Genomic DNA, 19,115 nt, shown 5'->3' with positions numbered 1-19,115 from the left:
AAGAGGGTATAAAACACGCAAGTTTTAGGAAGTTTACCTGCACATCAATTTTGCATGGCAGGATAGTGGCTATCATAATGAACTGTCTTATTAAAAGTTTGCATTAAATAAAAAGACAACATCAAAATAAATACACGATAAAGTAAGAAAGTTATATAGTAAGTCAAATTACTCACAGGAGAACCATCACTCCAAGTAAAACCTTCTGAAGGGCTTCCATATGTCAATCCCAACCAAAACAGTTCGTGGTAGCTTCCACTAGCTCTATGAAATCCAAAACAAAAAGAAAGCATATGCTATTACATGAAGCAAGTTCAGTAACTTATGAGGACTAACCACATTTGAAAGTTACCTCCAAAATGTAAATTAATAGTACACAAGTAAAGAGATTTAACAGCTAAATAGAAGACTTATGCAATAGATGTGCATTTTGGTATATCCCATAAATATCTTAAAAACAGACCACTGCCTGAGAGTAAATAATGGTATAGTATTGAAAGACAAATACGTATTAAGCATCTTGAACTTTTATAGACCAAGTCATAGCAGAATTTACACTTATAAAATTAAAGGATTTGAAAGCAAAACTAGATCAAACAGGGCCCACAGATTTGGGATATGATACAGGTGCTCAAACTAGCATCCTGAGACAACAATTTCAGAAACAGACAAATTTTCTCAACTTCATAAGCACCAACTAGATAACAAAAAGGAGGAATCCATAAAAATACCACTTACGTTATTAATCGCCATATTGTTTGCTGTTCCTCTTTGTTATTGATGCTAGCTAAGTCTCCACCCAGAGCTCGACAAAAATCTCGAGATTCAAACCACGTTTTCTTCTCATGTTTTCCTTTTGCATACAGCTGAAGATGATATGGTTACAAAAATTATTTTACGCTTTGTAGTTTATCAAATTAAGAGAAACAAATATTTACTTTTGATGAGAGTTCATTTACAGAAAAACAAAACAGTGTAATGACTCAAAACAATGTAATTCTTTTGCTTTAAAATCAATTTATGAGTGAATAGTTGGGTAACAAAACTTGGGGGATTCTTTTATTGAGAAAACCTTAGAAAATAAAATTATTTTATAGCACAAGAGAAATTAGATGAAAATCTTAGGAGCTTTAGGCATATGGGTTATGTATACAGCTCTTTGTGGAAGACAAGATTAATTTGGTTAAGTGTAAAAAGTGGCATTGAGATGGAAAGAAATGAAAGACACTTTTGATACAGATAAAGTAAACATGAAGAAGAAGAATTTGAAGGAAAATAACTTTTCTAAAATTGTGCACAGTTTGTTAGTGTGTTCAGCTTAAACAATGAATAACCTGGCAATGTTTCAATATTTTGTTGGTAATGTCCTTCAATACCGCCTTGTATTTTTCATTATGGTTGTACATCTTAACAACTACTGAAGCACATGCAACCACAGACAACCATCTGGCAGGGAGTTATGAGCAAAATTAAATTTAAAAGATTATACGATTTAGGAATTGTGTCATAATATTCAGAGGACTGCAGAGAATAGTGAAATGCCGTCAACAGTGACGGTCTGGGACACACCCACAAGTATGCAAATAGAAAGGAGGTAATCATGGCCACTGACTTTTCTAATTCTCATGCGTTACTCCTCATCATTCCCACATCACAGCCTTGTAGGGAAAAAAATTTGCTTCCAAGGCACTATGGTTGCCCAAGTTGTCATTAAGCAGCCGAAGACAACCTTCACCTTGACCCTAACTTGACCCAAGCTATGTGGACAAAGGTGTTTAAGTAAGTATCCACATCAGTATATCCCAGACTCCTATGATGCCTCAACTTGCTAGACTGTGATATAAGATTTTATTTTCTTAACTAAATTTACTATCAGCTGAATTTCACTAATAATTCTCACACCTTAATCTTTATAAAGGTGGTCTATATATTTCCAAACAAACCCTACCCCAAGTACCTGTAAAACCACCTAATTTCTAGTCAAGCACATATTTTGATTTGTTGAACATCCACCCGAAAATTCTCCCTACTGAAGCCCCTGATATACTTCTCTGCTCTGGGTAAAACTGCTGATTCTCTCAAAAAACTGCAATAAATCTCCACAGCCTAACATCCTCAGGCGAAGGCTAGGAATAAGATGAATCTGGCCTTTGTGTAGTAACTCAAAAGTTTCCAGAGGTAACAATAAAATACTTGATTTTCTTTGTGTTAGTCCTCAAATAATCCATTTACAAACCTCTTCCGTCTTAGCCCAATACATCGCCTTCTATGTAAATTATGTTATTAGATCTGATGGCCAATCTGGATTGAAGACTTCCTGTATTCCTATTTCTATTAGTGGGAGTAACCAGCTCAATTATCCATACTCCTCTTGAGTTAGAAAAGACTGCACAGCATCATCCTGATGCAAATTCCTCATCAGTCTTGCCAAACTGTCTTACAGGGCATGTCATGGCCATATGCCATTCAAAGAGATTGAATAAAAGAAGTACAGAGAGCAGGACTATTAGAAAACAGTATCATTAAGCAGTAGGTAGGTAATAGGGTTTGACTCTGCGTCCCCACCCAAATCTCATCTCAAATTGTAATCCCCACATGTCGAAGGAGGGACCTGTAATCCCCACATTGAGGGAGGGAAGTGATTGGAGCATGAAGGCAGTTTCCCCCATGCTGTTCTTGTGAATGAGTTCTCAGAAGATCTGATGGTTTTATAAGTGGTAGCTTCTCCTACACTCTCAAATGCTCTTCTCTGTCCTGCCACCTTGTGCATAATGTGCCTGCTTCCCCTTCCACCATGACTGTAATTTCCTGAGGCCTCCCCAGCCATGTGGAACTGGGAGACAATTCAACCTCTTTCCTTTCTAAATTACCCAGTCTTGGGTAGTATCTTTATAGCAGTGTGAGAACAGACTAACACAGTAGGTACATTTCTGTATTTGGCTAAGGCTAATTTTCTCTAGAAAGGATGTGACTTATAAAAGAGAGAGAGTAAAAGACCATAATCCTTAATTCATTGGGGTTTTTGTTTGTTATTTTCTGGGTTTCTTTTTTTGTCTGTTTGTTTGCTTCAGTGAATTTGATTACATAAGGAGAAAATGAATGGCCTAAACTATGAATGTATTAAATAGTGGTAGAATATTGAATTGTCATTTAATGGGCACTGAAAAGCCATGTGCCCCAACCTATCATTTCCTTTCCTCACCCATCATTATAATCATCGGGGTTAAATCAGAAAAAGGGAGGACTCTCTTTAGAATACCTATGTGGCATTATTGTAGAATACTTTATCAATTTTGTTAGCTAAAACTTAGGCTCTAAGAGCATGGGAAAAAAGTGAATTGCAATACAACAGCGTGACAGGAAACAGAAATTTCTATCAAGACAAAAAGAGGCTGGGTGCACTGGCTCATGCCTATAATTCCAGAGCTTTTGGAGTCTATGTGGGAGAGTCAATTGACACCAGGAGTTTGAGACTAGCCTGGGCAACATAGTGAGACCCCATTTTTACATAAAATAAGATTTTAAAAATTAGCTAGGCATGGTGGTGCATACCTGTAGCTACTTGGAAGGCTTAGGTGGGAGGAGCACTTGAGCCCAGATGTTTGAGGCTGCAGTGAGCCATGACTGTACTACTGTATTCCAGCCTAGATGACAGAGCAAGACCCCACTGGAGAAAGAAAGAGAGGGAGAGAGAGAGAGAGAAAAGAAGAAGAAGGAGAAGGAGAAGAAGGAGAAGAAGGAGAAGGAGGAGGAGGAGGAGGAGGAGGAGGAGAAGGAGAAGAAGAAGAAGAAGGACAAGGAGAAGGAGAAGGAGAAGAAGAAGAGGAGAAGGAGGAAGAGGAAGAAGAAGAAGGAAGGAGGAAGAAGGGAGAAGGAAAGAAGAAAGAAGGAAGAAGGAAGAAGAAGAGGAAGAGGAGGAGGAGGAAGGGGAAAGGGGGAAGGGGGAGAGAGGAGGGAGGATGGAGGAAGGAGGAGGGAGGGAAAACAGGAGGAAGGGAGAAAAGAAGGAAGGGAGGAAGGAAGGAACAGAGGAAGGGAGGGAGGAAAGGAGGAAGGGAGGAAGGGAGGGTAAGGGGGTAAGGAAGGGAAGGAGGAAGAGGGCAAGGGGGGAATGGAGGGAGGCAGATCTAGAAGGCCTGGGAGAAAGGAGAGAAGCAGAGAGGAGGTGATAGTGGCAGAGCAGGTGAGAAAAAACTGTGAGTTGTGTTTATGTTGTTGGTTGTATTTGTGGGTCTAAATGCATCCACCCAAGGAGCTCTTAAACAATTGATCCCCAGGTTAATCAAATCAGAATTTCTAAATACCTATGGCAGAGTCTGGGCAGAGTGTTTTGGTTTTTGTTTGTTTTTTATATCCTTAGATGATTCTTTAGGCTGAAGCATACTCCAGATTCTCTTACCAGCTTTATAACTGATACTCACCTTGAAACACAAGCTTGTTCTACTGCTGGCGCCCCAGTCCTCCGGACATTTGGGTTCGGGAGTCGTCGTGGGCTTCGGTGGGTGGGTTACTCCTTCTGCCCAGTGCTTGCACACAAATTTTGCCTTTTCATCACATTTCAAAACATCCCATAAGCCCCCTGCAATCCCGGTTCTCATGGCAACACACCCTGCCTTTCGCCCTGCATTAAATATATAAAGTAGAATTCACTTGACAGGTGCCTGCCGAAGGCCTGCCGTGCTCACAGAAGGCACTCAGAACCGAGCGTCAGGGATGTGGTGAAGCCTGCATGTTATGAGGAGATGTAGCCGGCCATGCCAGGGGCATTCAGCAACTGGTCTGTGCTGTTTTGAATCAGTTTGATTTGTATTTGTGTGGTCTACAACCCCAACCCAATTATGATCTCAAATGCAGGGGGGTTTGTAACACTTTATATTTCTAACATTTGGCAAAGTGCCCCCCACACAGGCATTTAATGATAAAATATTTTATATTATCAAATTCACCATAATGGCAAAAATGGTAGTTTTTTTCCCTCCCTCCTTCCTTCCTCCCTCCCTTCTTCCCTTCCTTCCTCCTTTCGTTCCTTCCTGCCTCCTTTCCTCCCTTCCTCCCCTCCTTCCTTCCCTCTTTCCTTCCTTCTTCCCTTCCTCCCCTTTCTGGTTTTCTCTGCTTTCTTTCTTTTTTAATTTTTTAAGATTCTTTTCCTCCCACTAAGGTCTACGTGGGTTTTCCAGGACCAAAGTTTTTCACAGATTTCAAAATGAGACACGTCTCAACTAGAGATTTTAGGTAAGTTACTCAAACACTCTGAACTTGCTTTCTCCTCTTCAAATGCAAATACCAAGACCTGCCTCATAAAACTGTAAGGAATGCCAGCTTTAATGAACAAAGAAGTACATAAAATAAAATGAGGATGCACTGAGCTTAATTTATAATTCTGTCTTACAGTCAAGGTTATTTCCAAATAGCAATTAACTAAGATAGAGCTTTGAAAGTATCAGGATTCTTTGCTGCTACAATGAAGTAATTTTTTTATTATTAGACTTTTAAAGAACATGAAGTGCTTAGAAGTCATTCATGAAGTTCTGGGGAGGTACACCTTTTTTAGAATATTTTCTCTGAAATCTCTGATTCCCTGACACCTCAAGGGTTTTCCCTGATTCCTAAGATTGTCTTCTTCTCTTTGTAGCACTGAGTTAAAACCTGCTAACTGTGGAATAGATGACTACAGAGGCTGCGGCATCCCATTAACCATCAGAATCAATTCAGTTGACCTGATGCTCAGGCCCGAGCCCCAGGCTCCTTGCCCACTCCTCCTGCAGCTGTAAACTCAGCCAAAGAGGGCAGCCACCGTCCTTCCATCAAGGATATACCGTGACAATGGTTGCAACTGAATTCTGTTCCACTTCCATCCATTGTTAGTCCCTAAGGACATTCCAGGGTTAACTCCTCAGAATCCTGCTGCTGGGTGACACCACAGGCAAAGTTCAGCAGCTTCACTTACAGAGTAAGACTTATCACTACTGCCAAGATGTGTTTTTAAAGTATGCACTCAGCTTTTATTACACCATCCTGTTACTTTTTAAATCAACTGAAATCTTGCTATGTTTCAGAAAGTTCAATAATTCCATAAACAAAAATCACACTATTTAGGTTACTGATCTATTTCCCTTATTGAAAGGTGAGAATGCAAATTACAGGACACTGAAGATTAGGACATATTAGGTCAGGTAGTAAATTGATAGACTTGAGCTATTATTTTTTAGCTTTTCACCCAAGCACAATGAAATATTTGCTATAAGGGATGTTGAAATTTCTCTGTGTGTTGTCATATTAAACAATGTTGTGTGCTAGTGATACCACTGTATAAAAAGTCAAAGAATCTTTCCGAGACTATTTCAGAAACAACTTACAACATCTTACTAGGGAGGGTAAATCAAAATATATAGAGAGGCAGGCAGGGTGGTGCGAGTGTAAGTAGCACAGATTTGGCGATGACACAGATTAGTCTAAATCCATGCTTGGAAGCTTTCTAGTCACATCAACTTCCTGAGTCTCAGTTTCCACTTCTTTTTTTTTTTTTTTTCTGATGGAGTTTTGCTCTTGTCGCCCAGGCTGGAGTGCAATGGCACAATCTCGACTCACTGCAACCTCTGCCTTCCAGGTTCAAGCAATTCTCCTGCCTCAGCCTCCCAAGTAGCTGGGATGACAGGCACGCACCACTGCACTTGGCTAATTTTTGTATTTTTAGTAGAGATGGGGTTTCCCTATGTTGGCCAGGCTAGTCTCGAACTACTGACCTCAGGTGATCTGCCCGCCTCTGCCTCCCAAAGTGTTGGGATTACAGGCATGAGCCACTGCGCCCGACCTCCACTTCTTTTAAATGAAGATACTGAAGCTTACCTGGCAGGGTTTTTATGACGACAAAATAAAATCCAAGGCAAATAAAAGACTAAACATGGTAGCACATGGAAGATATGGAAATAATGAGTTCCGCATGAGCAATGTCCTTTGCTGCCCCACCCAACCACTCTAATATTTCAACTCCTAATGGCACTGAAAAGCTTTATGTCCATTTAATATAGTTTTAGGTTTTCAGAAATAAGTCAACCAGGACATGCGCAGTGGCTCATGCCTGTAACCCCGGCACTTTGGGAGGCCAAGGCAGGCAGATCACTTGAGGCCAGGAGTTCGAGACCAGCCTGGCCAACATGGTGAAACCCCATCTCTACTAAAAACACAAAAATTAACCAGGCGTGGTGGTACATGCCTGTGGTCCCAGCTACTCAGGAGGCTGAGGCACGATAATCGTTTGAACCCAGAAGGTTGAGGTTGCAGTGAGCCAAGATGGCGCCACTGCACTCCAGCCTGGGCAACCGAGTGAGGCTCTGTCTCAAAAAGAAAGAAAGAAAGAAAGAGTCAACCATTTGAAACCTTTGTGACCACTGAGAATTTCATGAATAGGTTTTAAGTAGACCAGGACCAGATAACCCAGCAAGATAACCTAGCAATTTTTTTCTTTCTTTTTTCTTTAGGACACTAAACCTATTGGGAAATTTTTAGAAAAGAAAAAAAGGAAGAAAAGAAAAAACAAAAAGAGAATGAAATATAAATTGCTACTAAAAGCATGACTAATTTACCTAGTCTATTTGCAGAGATACCCGGAGGAATAACAGACTTTATCTAACAGATTCATAGGGTGAAAGCAACCCTCAACCTAAGCACTGCCCATACCTGGCATATCTGAATTCCAGTGGGTGAACCGAACCTCTTCCTCGATGGTCCACTGAAAAGTCCCTTTGGTTTGTATATCTGAAAGTCCTGTCCAGAAATATTTTTCAGGCCTTAAGCCAACAAAACTAGTCAGGAACGCTTGTTCATATCTTTAAAAAGAAGAATTAACATTCAATTAAGTTTTTGAAACATTTATGCCAATTTTCAAAATTATCAACGTGAAAACTATCTCAGTTCTATGTTTGAGCTATAATTGAATTGGTAATTCAAATATATTGTGTTATATTTGTATGTCATCTACATTATACACATTGTCACCAACGAAATGTGAGCTTATGATGGAAAAATACCATATAGCTGAGTATATAAAATCATTCGGAGATACTCAAACCATCTCCCTCTAGCCCTCACCAGCCCCTCTGCCTATTCTCAAAATGTCAGAGAATTTTGAGAATACAAAGAAGAAAACTAATGCATTTTAAAATACAATGTTTTAAAAAATCAGTCCACTCTTCAAATAGTTCTACTCAATTCTTGGTTAAGCAAGTTCAAGGTTAATAACATTACCAAGGATAACACTCATAGAATAATCTGCATGAATTTCCCCCCTCAATTTTATTCTCTCATATTTCAGCTCTGAAACAAAAGAGAAAATTATCAAGAAATATAGAGAAGCAGAGACTCAATCTCCAGAATGAATGAGAAGCAGAATCATGAATTCCAACACCTTCTCTCCCTTAGGATTCTTGTCTATTTGGCATTAATCTGGGAACAATAAAATTCAGTTGACAAGGCACCGAAAACTTGTCTAAAATGACAAATAAAACAATGGAAGCAGCAACATAGGAAAAAATCTGTCTTTTGAGAAAAAGAAAAATGGTGTCCAAAGTTTCCAGAAACGGAGAGAGTTGTAGATGACTTCAGAGAGAGCAAGAAGAGAATATAGAGAAACCTAACAGCAATACAACATTTTATTTGACCATAGTCTAAATAATTTCATTCCCTAAACAAAACAAACCAAAAAGTTAAAAGTTCCAAACTCGATTTAGTTGCCTTAAATGTCTCTAAACCATATTTAACAACAGTTAGTGAACTCCTGAGTATAAATATTACAGAAGATACACAAGGAAAAATAAATATAAAATATAGTGAAATCATACACATCTGGATGTACAAATGTCCAAATGTAGATGTACAAATGTCCAATAGACCAAAAGATCAATTATAGTGCTGACCAGAATATGATCTCATGGTACTTAAAGGTGAGCAGTTTACCTCCCTCACAGAAGATAAAAAGTACCTACGTTCTGAGTTTCAGATGTTAGCATTGTATTAGGGTGCTACTACCATATATTAGACACATAAATATATATGAAAGCAGCATGTAGATAGAAATACAGTTCTTTTATAAAGACTATGAAATGTTATGACATCTCTCATTTTTATCCAAAGATTTTTAATATCAGCAGTATCCCCTACATTTTATTCGGTCTGCCTCGAAAGTCCAGTAAATATAACTTATTGTACTAAAGCTCCATAATTTTGTTACTTCTTTACTGCAAGTGAAATAGATACTTTTCCATTTTTGTAAACTTTCTTCTGTGGCTAATCCAGAGCTATGCATAGAGTAGGTGAAAAGTAAACGAATAAATCTTAAAAATAGATAGGACCCTAGAGATAAAAAATTACATAAGCTCCTCTATGTCCATGTGATTTTCCTGACCTAGAGTCTGTTAACATAGCAAAGCAAAGCAAAGAATGGAAGACTAGAAAGAATGAATGAATTATTCAGTAAACTTCTTTGCCTTCTTTTTTGGTGGAGAGAGTGGTAAAGATATAACATGATTTTGAGCCGGCAACTTTTAGTTACTTTCCTGCTTTAAAAAGTTCATCATCGAATGGATCATTAAAAAGTTAGCTCCATAAACTACATTTACTAGATTATTATTTATAAACTGTTCTGAATGTTGCTTTATATTACTAAATTTAGCAAAAACGGTTTATAATGTTTGCAATGAAGAATCCAAATAAGAATATTATTTTTAATGCTTCTACCTTTACAAATCATACCTCAAGATCACACATACTCAGAAATTTAGAGCATGTTGATACTTGGGCTTTTCTGAAACTTTTTTCTATTTGACATATTTTAAAATGAAATTAAAATAGTTACATACCTGTCTTCAATAGTTGTTAAATAAGCATTCTCATTATTACAGGTTTGGTTTGCTTCTGCAAATGTTGAAAGCGTGTGTCCAATCATATAGCAGTAAAAGTGATGTTTTTTCCAGCCCTATTAATGTTATCAAGCAGTGAATAAATGAGCAGAGTTCATGCATATATATTATAAAATATTATTATTATTTGAAATGCAGTTTTGCTCTTGTCGCCCAGGCTGGAGTGCAATGGCGCAATCTTGGCTCACTGCAACCTCCGCCTGCCAGGTTCAAGCGATTCTCCTGCCTCAGTCTCCAGAGTAGCTGGAATTACAGGCACGTGCCACCACACCAGGCCAAATTTTTCTGTCTTTTTAGTAGAGATGGGGTTTCACCATGCTGGCCAGGCTGGTCTCAAACTCCTGACCTCAAGTGATCCACCCGCCTTGGCCTCCCAAAGTGCTGGGATTATAGGCGTGAGCCACTGTGCCCAGCCTTAGAAAATAATATTTTAATACTTTTTCTATCATGAAACTATTGGATAAACAATAGGAATGTCTAAAGAACACAACTCTGAAGAATCTGAAATGCAATGAAAATTATACACACAAACAAATAAAAGAAACAGTAGTACATCAATCCTCCTATGACAGATATGCAAATAAATGGGGGCAGCCATTCTCTCCACTTACAATGTATCTTGCAAAGAAAACTATTTGTGAAACGTTTACTGAGGAAACTGAACAGAACAGCTAAGATACCAGTTTTAGAATAGGTAACCACAGGAAAGAATTTGGGGAAGAGCAAACCTAGTTGCCTATGGAAGACAATACTAGAAGGTGGGTATAAAGCTACATCACTTGGTCATAGGAGAGCACTTTTCAAACTTCAGGCAGTGTGATTCAGCATTGTTCCTCCTTCTCCCATACTCCAAACACACAGAAGTGGCCAGGCACAGTGGCACATGCCTGTAATGCCAGCACTTTGGGAGTCGAAGGCGGGAGGATGACTTGAGCCCAGGAGTTCAAGTCCTGGGCAACATAGTGAGTCCCTATCTTTACAGAAAGTTTTATAAAATTAGCTAGGCATGATGGCATGTGCCTGTAGTCCCAGCTACTCGGGAGGCTGAGGCAGGAGGATTGACTGAGCCAAGGAGGTGGAGGCTACAGTGAGCCATGATCAATCACACCACTACACTCGAGCCTGAGTGACAAAGTGAGACTCTGTCTCAGAAAAAAAAAAAAACAGAAATGCTAAATAAAAACATAACAATAAATGAAAAATCCATGCTAGAGTTTGAGAAGAAGAAGGGGGAAATCTCCAGGTACCTGAATTTAGTAGAATACTAAAAGCTGAATGGAAAATGCACAAACTAAATTGTTGTTGGCCAAGGACATATGAGATCCTAGATTAAGGTCCTAAAGGCTGTGGTATTAATGTCCATACAGAATATGATATTTGGCCTTTGTCTCACTTGAGACAGGGAGTTGGAACCGAGGTCCTTGCATAAAAATGATACCAGTAACCCCGGTAACCCCTCGGTTAAAGGAGAACTAGAACATTCTGCCCACAGAACCAGGAAATGACAGTGTCTTGTCATCTACCTGGGGTTCTGAGTACCAGAAAAAAACAATTCCTGAGTTTGAAAACAAATACCAAGTTTGTGCTGCAGATGAGTGACAGTTCCAAGTTTATGCTATCCACATTGTATGGGAATCCACAGCCAAAAAATTAAAGTCATACTTAATTTGTAAAAGGAGAATCTCTAAAGCACTCCAAGAAGTAGAATGCAAAAGCACACATCAGAAATATGCCCACCAACCAGGTCAAGAGAGACTGTGACATTTAGGGAGATGGGTGGGGATGGAGAGGTCACTAAATCACAACCAAAAGCAACAAACCAGCCAGGCGCAGTGGCTCCCACCTGTAATCCCAACACTTTGGAAGGACGAAGCAGGTGGGTCACTTGAGGTCAGGAGTTCAAGACCACCTTGACCAACGTGGTGAAACCCCATCTTGACTGAAAATGCAAAAATTAGCTGGGCATGATGGCAGGCACCTGTAGTCCCAGCTACTTGGGAGGCTGAAGCAGGAGAATTGTGTGAACCCATGTGGTAGAGGTTGCGCTGAGCCGAGATCGTGCCACTGCACGCCAGCCTGGGCAACATAGCAAGACTCCTTCTCAAAAACAACAACAAAAACAAGCCATATGAGAAAATGTCCCATTTTAAGGAAGAGTCAACAACTGAACATAATAAAACAGAAAGCTCTTATTAAAAAAACAGCATGTTTGAGATGACTTTGTAACAAAAGAATAAATCCAATAACAAAAGATCAAAATAGTATGCACAAAGAAAAGGAGGATGTGAACCCCAAAGTACGGAATGTCTATAAAAGAAAACCATAGCAATGAAGTTAAAAACTCAATGGTCAGATTAAATATAGTAATCAGGGTTTCATAGGAAACTGGTAAATTGGATGAAAAGATAAAAAGATAGCAAGATAGAAAAGATAGCATAGGAAGAGATGAAGATACGAAAAGAGGTTAAAAAACATGTTGACAGAAAGCATAGACAATAGAATGAGAAGGTTGAACAACTGCCTATAATAAGTTTCAGAAGTTTCAGAAGCAGCGAATAAAACTAATGATGGGTCACTTTCAAGAACCGAAAGATGGCTGTGAAACCTCAAAGAATCACTCTGGGCCTGGCACGATGGCTCATGCCTGTGATGGCTCATGCCTGGCACGATGGCTCATGCCTGTAATCCCAGCACTTTGGGAGGCCAAGGCGGATGGATCATGAGGTCAGGAGTTCAAGATCAGCCTGGCCAATATGGTAAAACTCCATCTCTACCAAAAATACAAAAATTAGCCAGGCGTGGTAGCTTGTGCCTATAGTCCCAGCTACTCAGGAGGCTGAAGCAGAAGAATTACTTGAGCCCGGGAGGCGGAGGTTGCAGTGAGCTGATATCATGCCACTGCACTCCAGCCTGGGCAACAGAGCAAGACTTCATTTCAAAAAAAAAGAAACACACCGGGGAGCAAAGGCAACAAATAAAATAATTCCAGATCTAGGCACATGTAGTAGAATGCTACACTGCAGCATTCCACTAGGTACTCGGCATTCACCCAGGCACTGCAGAATGCCAAAGACAAGGAGAAGATTTTAAAATCAATCAGAGAGAACCACCAGCATATCCACTTCAAAACTGAAGAAGAATTAGTGTGACAGCAGGAATTCCAGTACCAAAAATAAGGCCACGAGAAAGTATAATAAAATAATATATAAACCGCTGTCAGAAAACAACCATCAATCCAGAATTCTAAACTGACCTAGCTAAACTATTATTCAGGGTGAGGATGAATTTAAGACATTCTCAGACAATTTGGTGGCTGATGAATGGTTTCATTTCTGTCTTTTTCTGTAAACATTTTAAAACACATTTTATTTTAATGTCATATCTATAAATTTTCCCCATATAAAGATCCTGGTGGTATATCTTATAATTTGGGGTTTCAGTCTCACCTGTGGGGTTCCCACAGCTTGAATAATGAGACTTCTTTATAATGAGGTTTTACATTTATATATGTCAGGAACCCTGGACTATTAGAAACTTGTGGCCACTTTGGGTTGATTTCTTGGTTTAGGGTTTCCCACACTGATAGCATTGAATTGAAAATTAAATCCCAGGTCTGTGCGACAACAACAAGCCTGTGATTTCTGAATTCTTAGAAAGACCCCTCAACACCACTGTATGCCAAAGCCCAGACAGAAAAATACTGCATTATTATCTTCCTTTGTTGATGAGTGGATTTTTTCTTCCCTAGTCTTCCCAGCCCGGTAAGGAAAGCACTGCCTCAAACAGGTGTTTTTAAAGTGGTCAAGTTGTTTAAACTCTTTGTGTTTCAGTTTCCTCTTCTTTTTAATCAGGACTATAATACTCACCCTGTAAATCTATTAGAATGCAATAATTGTACTTCATAAGGGACTGCTATTATTTTATTTTTATTATCATCCTAATGATTAAACAGGATTATTATCAAGATTTTAGATGTGTAGGAAAATAGAAAAAAATAAAACAGATTGATTAAAAGTAATAAAAATGTAAGGTTTGTTATTTTAGAAAATGACAGTAATATACAAGCTTGTGTATGCATATGATCAGGCAAAGAATATGAACGTATGCTGGAAGTGAAACAAAGGATAGTTGTCTAGGGACAGGAGACCTGGGTTCTACCCTTGCCTCTGTTTCTATCAGCAAGCTACGTTGCTTCTCTGAACTGAAGTTTCCAGAATTCAAAACTTAGAAGAGGAACTGTGAAGTCACCCAGGTCCTTTGTGCCTCTTCCATGCTATGATTTTCCATTATCTGCTCTATTTCTTTACGGTTTATTTTTATATACCAAATTATCAGCTTTCCGGTACGTGTTATAAGATTATGTGACCACAACATAATACTCTTAGGGAAAAAAATAGTTTCTACTTCATTTTTATTCAAAGAAAATGAGAAAGGAGAAAAGAAGATGTAGCAATCAAACAGGAAAATGATAACCATAAACCCTGTGTTTTCATAGCTTCTGTGTGCTTTAAAAAACTATTTCACAGGGACCACTGAGTTACTGTGGGTACCAGTTGGAGGCTGGATTTCCTATCTCCCGACTGCGGTGACCTACTGAGAAGAATCCTCTCCAGGAGATGCCTCATCAGAAATATTATAAATGGGAAAAAAATGACTAAGGATCATTTGCTATCAGCAACTTGGGGGTATCTACTGGAAATGTTCTTAACAACCCATAGGATGACAGACTATAGTAGACTGTCACCTTCTACTATAGAAGGTGGATGACACCTTCTCCCATGGCCTGCCCTCAACTTAGCCAGACTCCCTCTGATGTGCCATTTTTAGTTCCTGTTCTCTCTCTTCCAATTCCCATGACATTCTGAAAGGAGCTACCGGCCTTGTGTACCTCTGTATTAACTATAGAGAATTCCCCAAGAAAACTTTAAGGAGAACAGTGAGATCAAACACTAACAATAAACTATTGAAGATTGAGACAGTGGAAACCCTTGGCTACTGCAATAACAAGGCACTTTCACACATAAAAATAAAGCCAACGGTATCAACTCATACGTGCTCAGCTTAAGTCACCGTGGGCATGGTGCACTCACTTTCCTGCAGCCTTTTTCGACTTCCACTATTTCTGGACCTTGGCTTTGTGATTTCATCTTGCAGATGTAGCCAAGAGGCCACTCACAGCCCCGATCTGCCCAGTACCCATCCTGCAGGGAGCAGAGAGAGAAAAAAAAATATAGGATTATCAGTTTGGGGACTTTTTTTTATTTTTATTTTTTTGAGACGGAGTCTCACTCTGTCCCCCAGGCTGGAGTGCAGTGGCGCGATCTTGGCTCATGGCAACCTCTGCCTCCCAGGTTCAAGTGATTCTCCTGCCTCAGCCCCCCTAGTAGCTAGGATTACAGGAACCCACCACCAAGCTCTGCTAATTTTTTGTATTTTTAGTAGAGATGGGGTTTCACCATGTTGGCCAGGCTGGTCTTGAACTCCTGACCTCAGGCGATCCACCCGCCTTGGCCTCCCAAAGTGCTGGGATTACAGGCATGAGCCACTGCGCCCGGCCAATTTGGGACTTTGATGCTATTTTCTTGTAACTGTGCCTCAGAGGAGGAAAATTAAGATCCAAGGTTATTGAGAGAAAACGGCATCTACTAAAAGGAAAGGTAATTGACATGTTCACATGTAAACAGTAATTTTGACTCTAGCTACAAACATGTAAAAAGTGATTGGAGCCCCAATATGATTTTATACCTGAGATGTCCAAGCCATTGTTTAGAGGAATCCAGGGAGAAATTAAAAATGTCTGTAAGTCCTTAGATGACGGTGCTCGCAAGAGGTTTGCATGCAGCCTCTTTTATTTATTTATTTATTTTTTTTGAGACGGAGTCTCGCTCTGTTGCCCAGGCTGGAGTGCAGTGACTTTGATCTTGGCTCACTGCAAGCTCCGCCTCCCGGGTTCACACCATTTTCCTGCCTCAGCCTCCCGAGTAGCTGGGACTACAGGCGCCTGCCACCACGCCCTGCTAATTTTTTATATTTTTAGTAGAGACGGGGTTTCACCGTGTTAGCCAGGATGGTCTCTATCTCCCGACCTCGTGATCCGCCCGCCTCGGCCTCCCAAAGTGCTGGGATTACAGGTGTGAGCCACTGGGCCTGGCCGCATGCAGCCTCTTCATCAATCCCTGCAGTCAGCTCTGTCTTCAAATTAATCAAGTTCATATAAGCCATCCAGAAAAATCTCCTGCACCCAACACACCAACTTGAAAGCATCATGAAACCACAGTCATCTTTTCTGCCTTCTTCCTATTTCTACTGATGAGTGCTCTCCTGGATCTGAGGCTCCACCTTCCACTTTATTTCAGATTCTATCCCCTCTCTTTTCCTTTGAGATTTAATGTTAAAAGGACCTCTCCTTTCCTTCCCTTCGCTGCTAAACATCTTGAAAAAAATGTTTTCTGGGCCAAGCGCGGTGGCTCACGCCTATAATCCCAGCACTTTGGGAGGCCAAGGCGGGTGGATCATCTGAGGTCAGGAGTTCAAGACTAGCCGGGCCAACACGGTGAAACCCTGTCTCTACTAATAAAACAAAAAAGTTAGCTGGATGTGGTGGTGCACGCTTGTAATCTCAGCTACTCGGGAGGCTGAGGCAGGAGAATTGCTTGAACTCTCGAGGCAGAGGTTGCATTGAGCCAAGATTTTGCCATTGCACTCCAGCCTGGGCAGCAAGAGCAAAACTCTGTCTCAATAAATAAATAAATAAATAAATAAAATGTTTTCTGTATTGTCTGTCTTTAACTCCTCATATCTTAGTTGGTCTCAGCCCATTGCAATCTGACACGTAAGCCTTTAGCCAGAGTAACATTTATAAATTGACACTTTGGTTTTACCCCTCCGAGGAAATTCATGTTTCTTGAACCTCAGTTCCTACCCACCCTTCCGGCTCTGACTTCATGATTTCAACCACACTGACCTTTCACCTCCTCCAAGCATGCTGCTTTCTGGTTTCTTCTGTCTACTCTTTGGATAGTTAACACCTAATATGTTCTTAAACTTTCAATCCATCACAATAAAAACAACCACAATGACAAAAATAATAGCCACAGTGACAAAAATAAACAACCACAATGACAAAAATTATTGAACAATAAATATGGGCTGGGAACTGTGTACCACACATGCATTATTTAATACTCATGTCCTGGGCCTGGCACAGTGGCTAACGCCTGTAATCTCAACACTTTGGGAGGCTGAGGCAGGCAGATCGCTTGAGCTTAGGAGTTCAAGACTAGCTTGGGCAACATGGCAAAACTCCACCTGTACCAAAAATACAAAAAATTAGCCAGGTGTGGTGGCACGCACCTTTAGTCACAGCTATTTGGGAGGCCTGAACCCAGGAGGTCAAGACTGCAATAAGCTGAGATTGCACCACTGCACTGCAGCCTGGGTGACAGAGCAAGACTCTGTCTTAAAAAACAAACAAACAAACAACAACAACAACAACAACAACAACAAAAATCTCATATCCACAGGTGAGCTAAGTACAGCTCTTATTCCCATTTTGCAAATAAAGGAGTCAGTCACACAGCAAAACTCAGCCTCTTAATCACTGTGTTTACCATCTATTAATAAAAGATAAATTTGATAACATTTTTCAATCACTAAGGTCATATTTCAATCATAGAAGCAATCATTTCATATGACATCTCCATGTAAACTGAAAAAAATGAATGTAGCTCCCCAAGTACAGGTTCCAGACCTAATCCACCGTAGTTGTAAGTAGATCTGCATCTACTTGGTGTATATATATCTCTCACATATATACGGGGCTACAATCTCTTTTTACATATATACATACACACACACACGCACACACATACATATATATCTCTTTTTACATCTCCTGTAATCATATATATGGCTTATAATAACTTTTTATATATACATACATAATCATATATATGGCTTAATTGGTCAAATGAGAGCTTTGGTGGATATATATACACACCATTATAATATGGCACTATATATATGGCCATGTACATATATAGTGCCATAGAAACAATATGAGTATTCATTACAGGCAAATTTCATCCTTGACCCAAAAGTTTCTGTCCATTGCTTCAGTGATCCTCTTGAAAATTTGACTTTGCTAGACAGTTGAGAGGGATTCAAGAAATCAAATCTGAATTTTGGTTCACCTTTGATCCATGCCAATTTATGTAGAATAAAAACAATCTAAACAAACATATGTAACTGACTGGGACAGAAGGAAAAATCCCCCGTGACTTTCATTATAAATATCAGTCATTCAAGTGGCCTTACCTTGCCTTTCATCACCACACAATCCTCCTGTCTGTTGTTTTCATGGCTTGGTTCTCCACGAAGCCATTTGGTAAATGTTACAGGGGTCCCATCGCTCCACTCAAAGTACATTTGAATCTTAATGTCATTTAAGCCGATCCACAATTCGTCATTTGGCTCTAAACAGGAAGAAACACACAGTGGTATATACAAGGGTTGCTTTCCAAAGGTCAGGGGGTAAAAGGAACGGAAGGCACTCTGCTTTATCAACAGGGCTCTACCTCCCTTGATATGATCACCATCATGAAAGATAGTCCTCATGAGTGCTCATCTGACCTACATGCTGTCGACTTAGATGCCAACTACATTTTACCTTGTTAGTTTTAGGCTGTGTAGTGTACCCTTTACATTGTGAATATGACTGCATTCTTTAGTGGAAATATTGTAGATTGTATCTCCTGGCAGTTACAAAAACAAAACTGAGGTAGGTCTATTACTATGCTCTATCTTATGAAGCTGCTTTTATTGTTGCAAATAATTTACCATGCCAACTGCACTCATATTATTGATGGTAGCCTATTTATATACATCTGTTTGACTATGATTAAATTGGTGAATGTTTTCAAGTAACAAAAATTTTAAACTGCTTCTATTTTACTGACTCTTGTTATCAAGAACATTCTAGATACTTCCGTTAAAGATCAATCACTGTACTGGGAATGAAAATTATCTATATAGTGAAAGAATTATAAACCAAGAGGTGAGACTTGCACCTGACATTTGGTACCTATCTATTATGCTGTATATACAAATGAATCTGTAATCATTTTCATCATGAAATGCCATGAAATTCCAGCAAAACTTAAATAACAAATGAGGGTAAAACGAAAACAACCAATATAGATT

The 19,115-nt window shown here is 39.6% G+C and overlaps 1 protein-coding gene across 3 annotated transcripts in view; it reads right to left on the bottom strand.

Annotated features, from left to right (window-relative positions):
- The window catches only part of MRC1 (mannose receptor C-type 1), a 103,269-nt gene that overhangs the window by 40,099 nt on the left and 44,055 nt on the right, over positions 1-19,115 (bottom strand). For all 3 annotated transcript variants that reach the window (XR_010146812.1, XM_009458030.5, XM_507681.8), the window contains exons 8-14: positions 18,231-18,388; positions 15,005-15,115; positions 9,855-9,970; positions 7,678-7,826; positions 4,422-4,621; positions 739-866; positions 177-264 (exon numbers count right to left, since the gene is read on the bottom strand). Coding sequence is in view for 2 of the 3 variants with exons in the window: in XM_009458030.5 (XP_009456305.2) it covers positions 177-264; positions 739-866; positions 4,422-4,621; positions 7,678-7,826; positions 9,855-9,970; positions 15,005-15,115; positions 18,231-18,388 (950 nt within the window). In the remaining variant the exon portion in view is untranslated. The remainder of the gene's footprint in view (positions 1-176; positions 265-738; positions 867-4,421; positions 4,622-7,677; positions 7,827-9,854; positions 9,971-15,004; positions 15,116-18,230; positions 18,389-19,115) is intronic.

The sequence above is a fragment of the Pan troglodytes genome, chromosome 8 (genome assembly GCF_028858775.2).
Source record: "Pan troglodytes isolate AG18354 chromosome 8, NHGRI_mPanTro3-v2.0_pri, whole genome shotgun sequence".
Taxonomy (NCBI): Eukaryota; Metazoa; Chordata; class Mammalia; order Primates; family Hominidae; genus Pan; species Pan troglodytes.
Note: the sequence above shows the minus strand (reverse complement) of the source record. Positions and strands in the feature narration are given on the sequence as shown.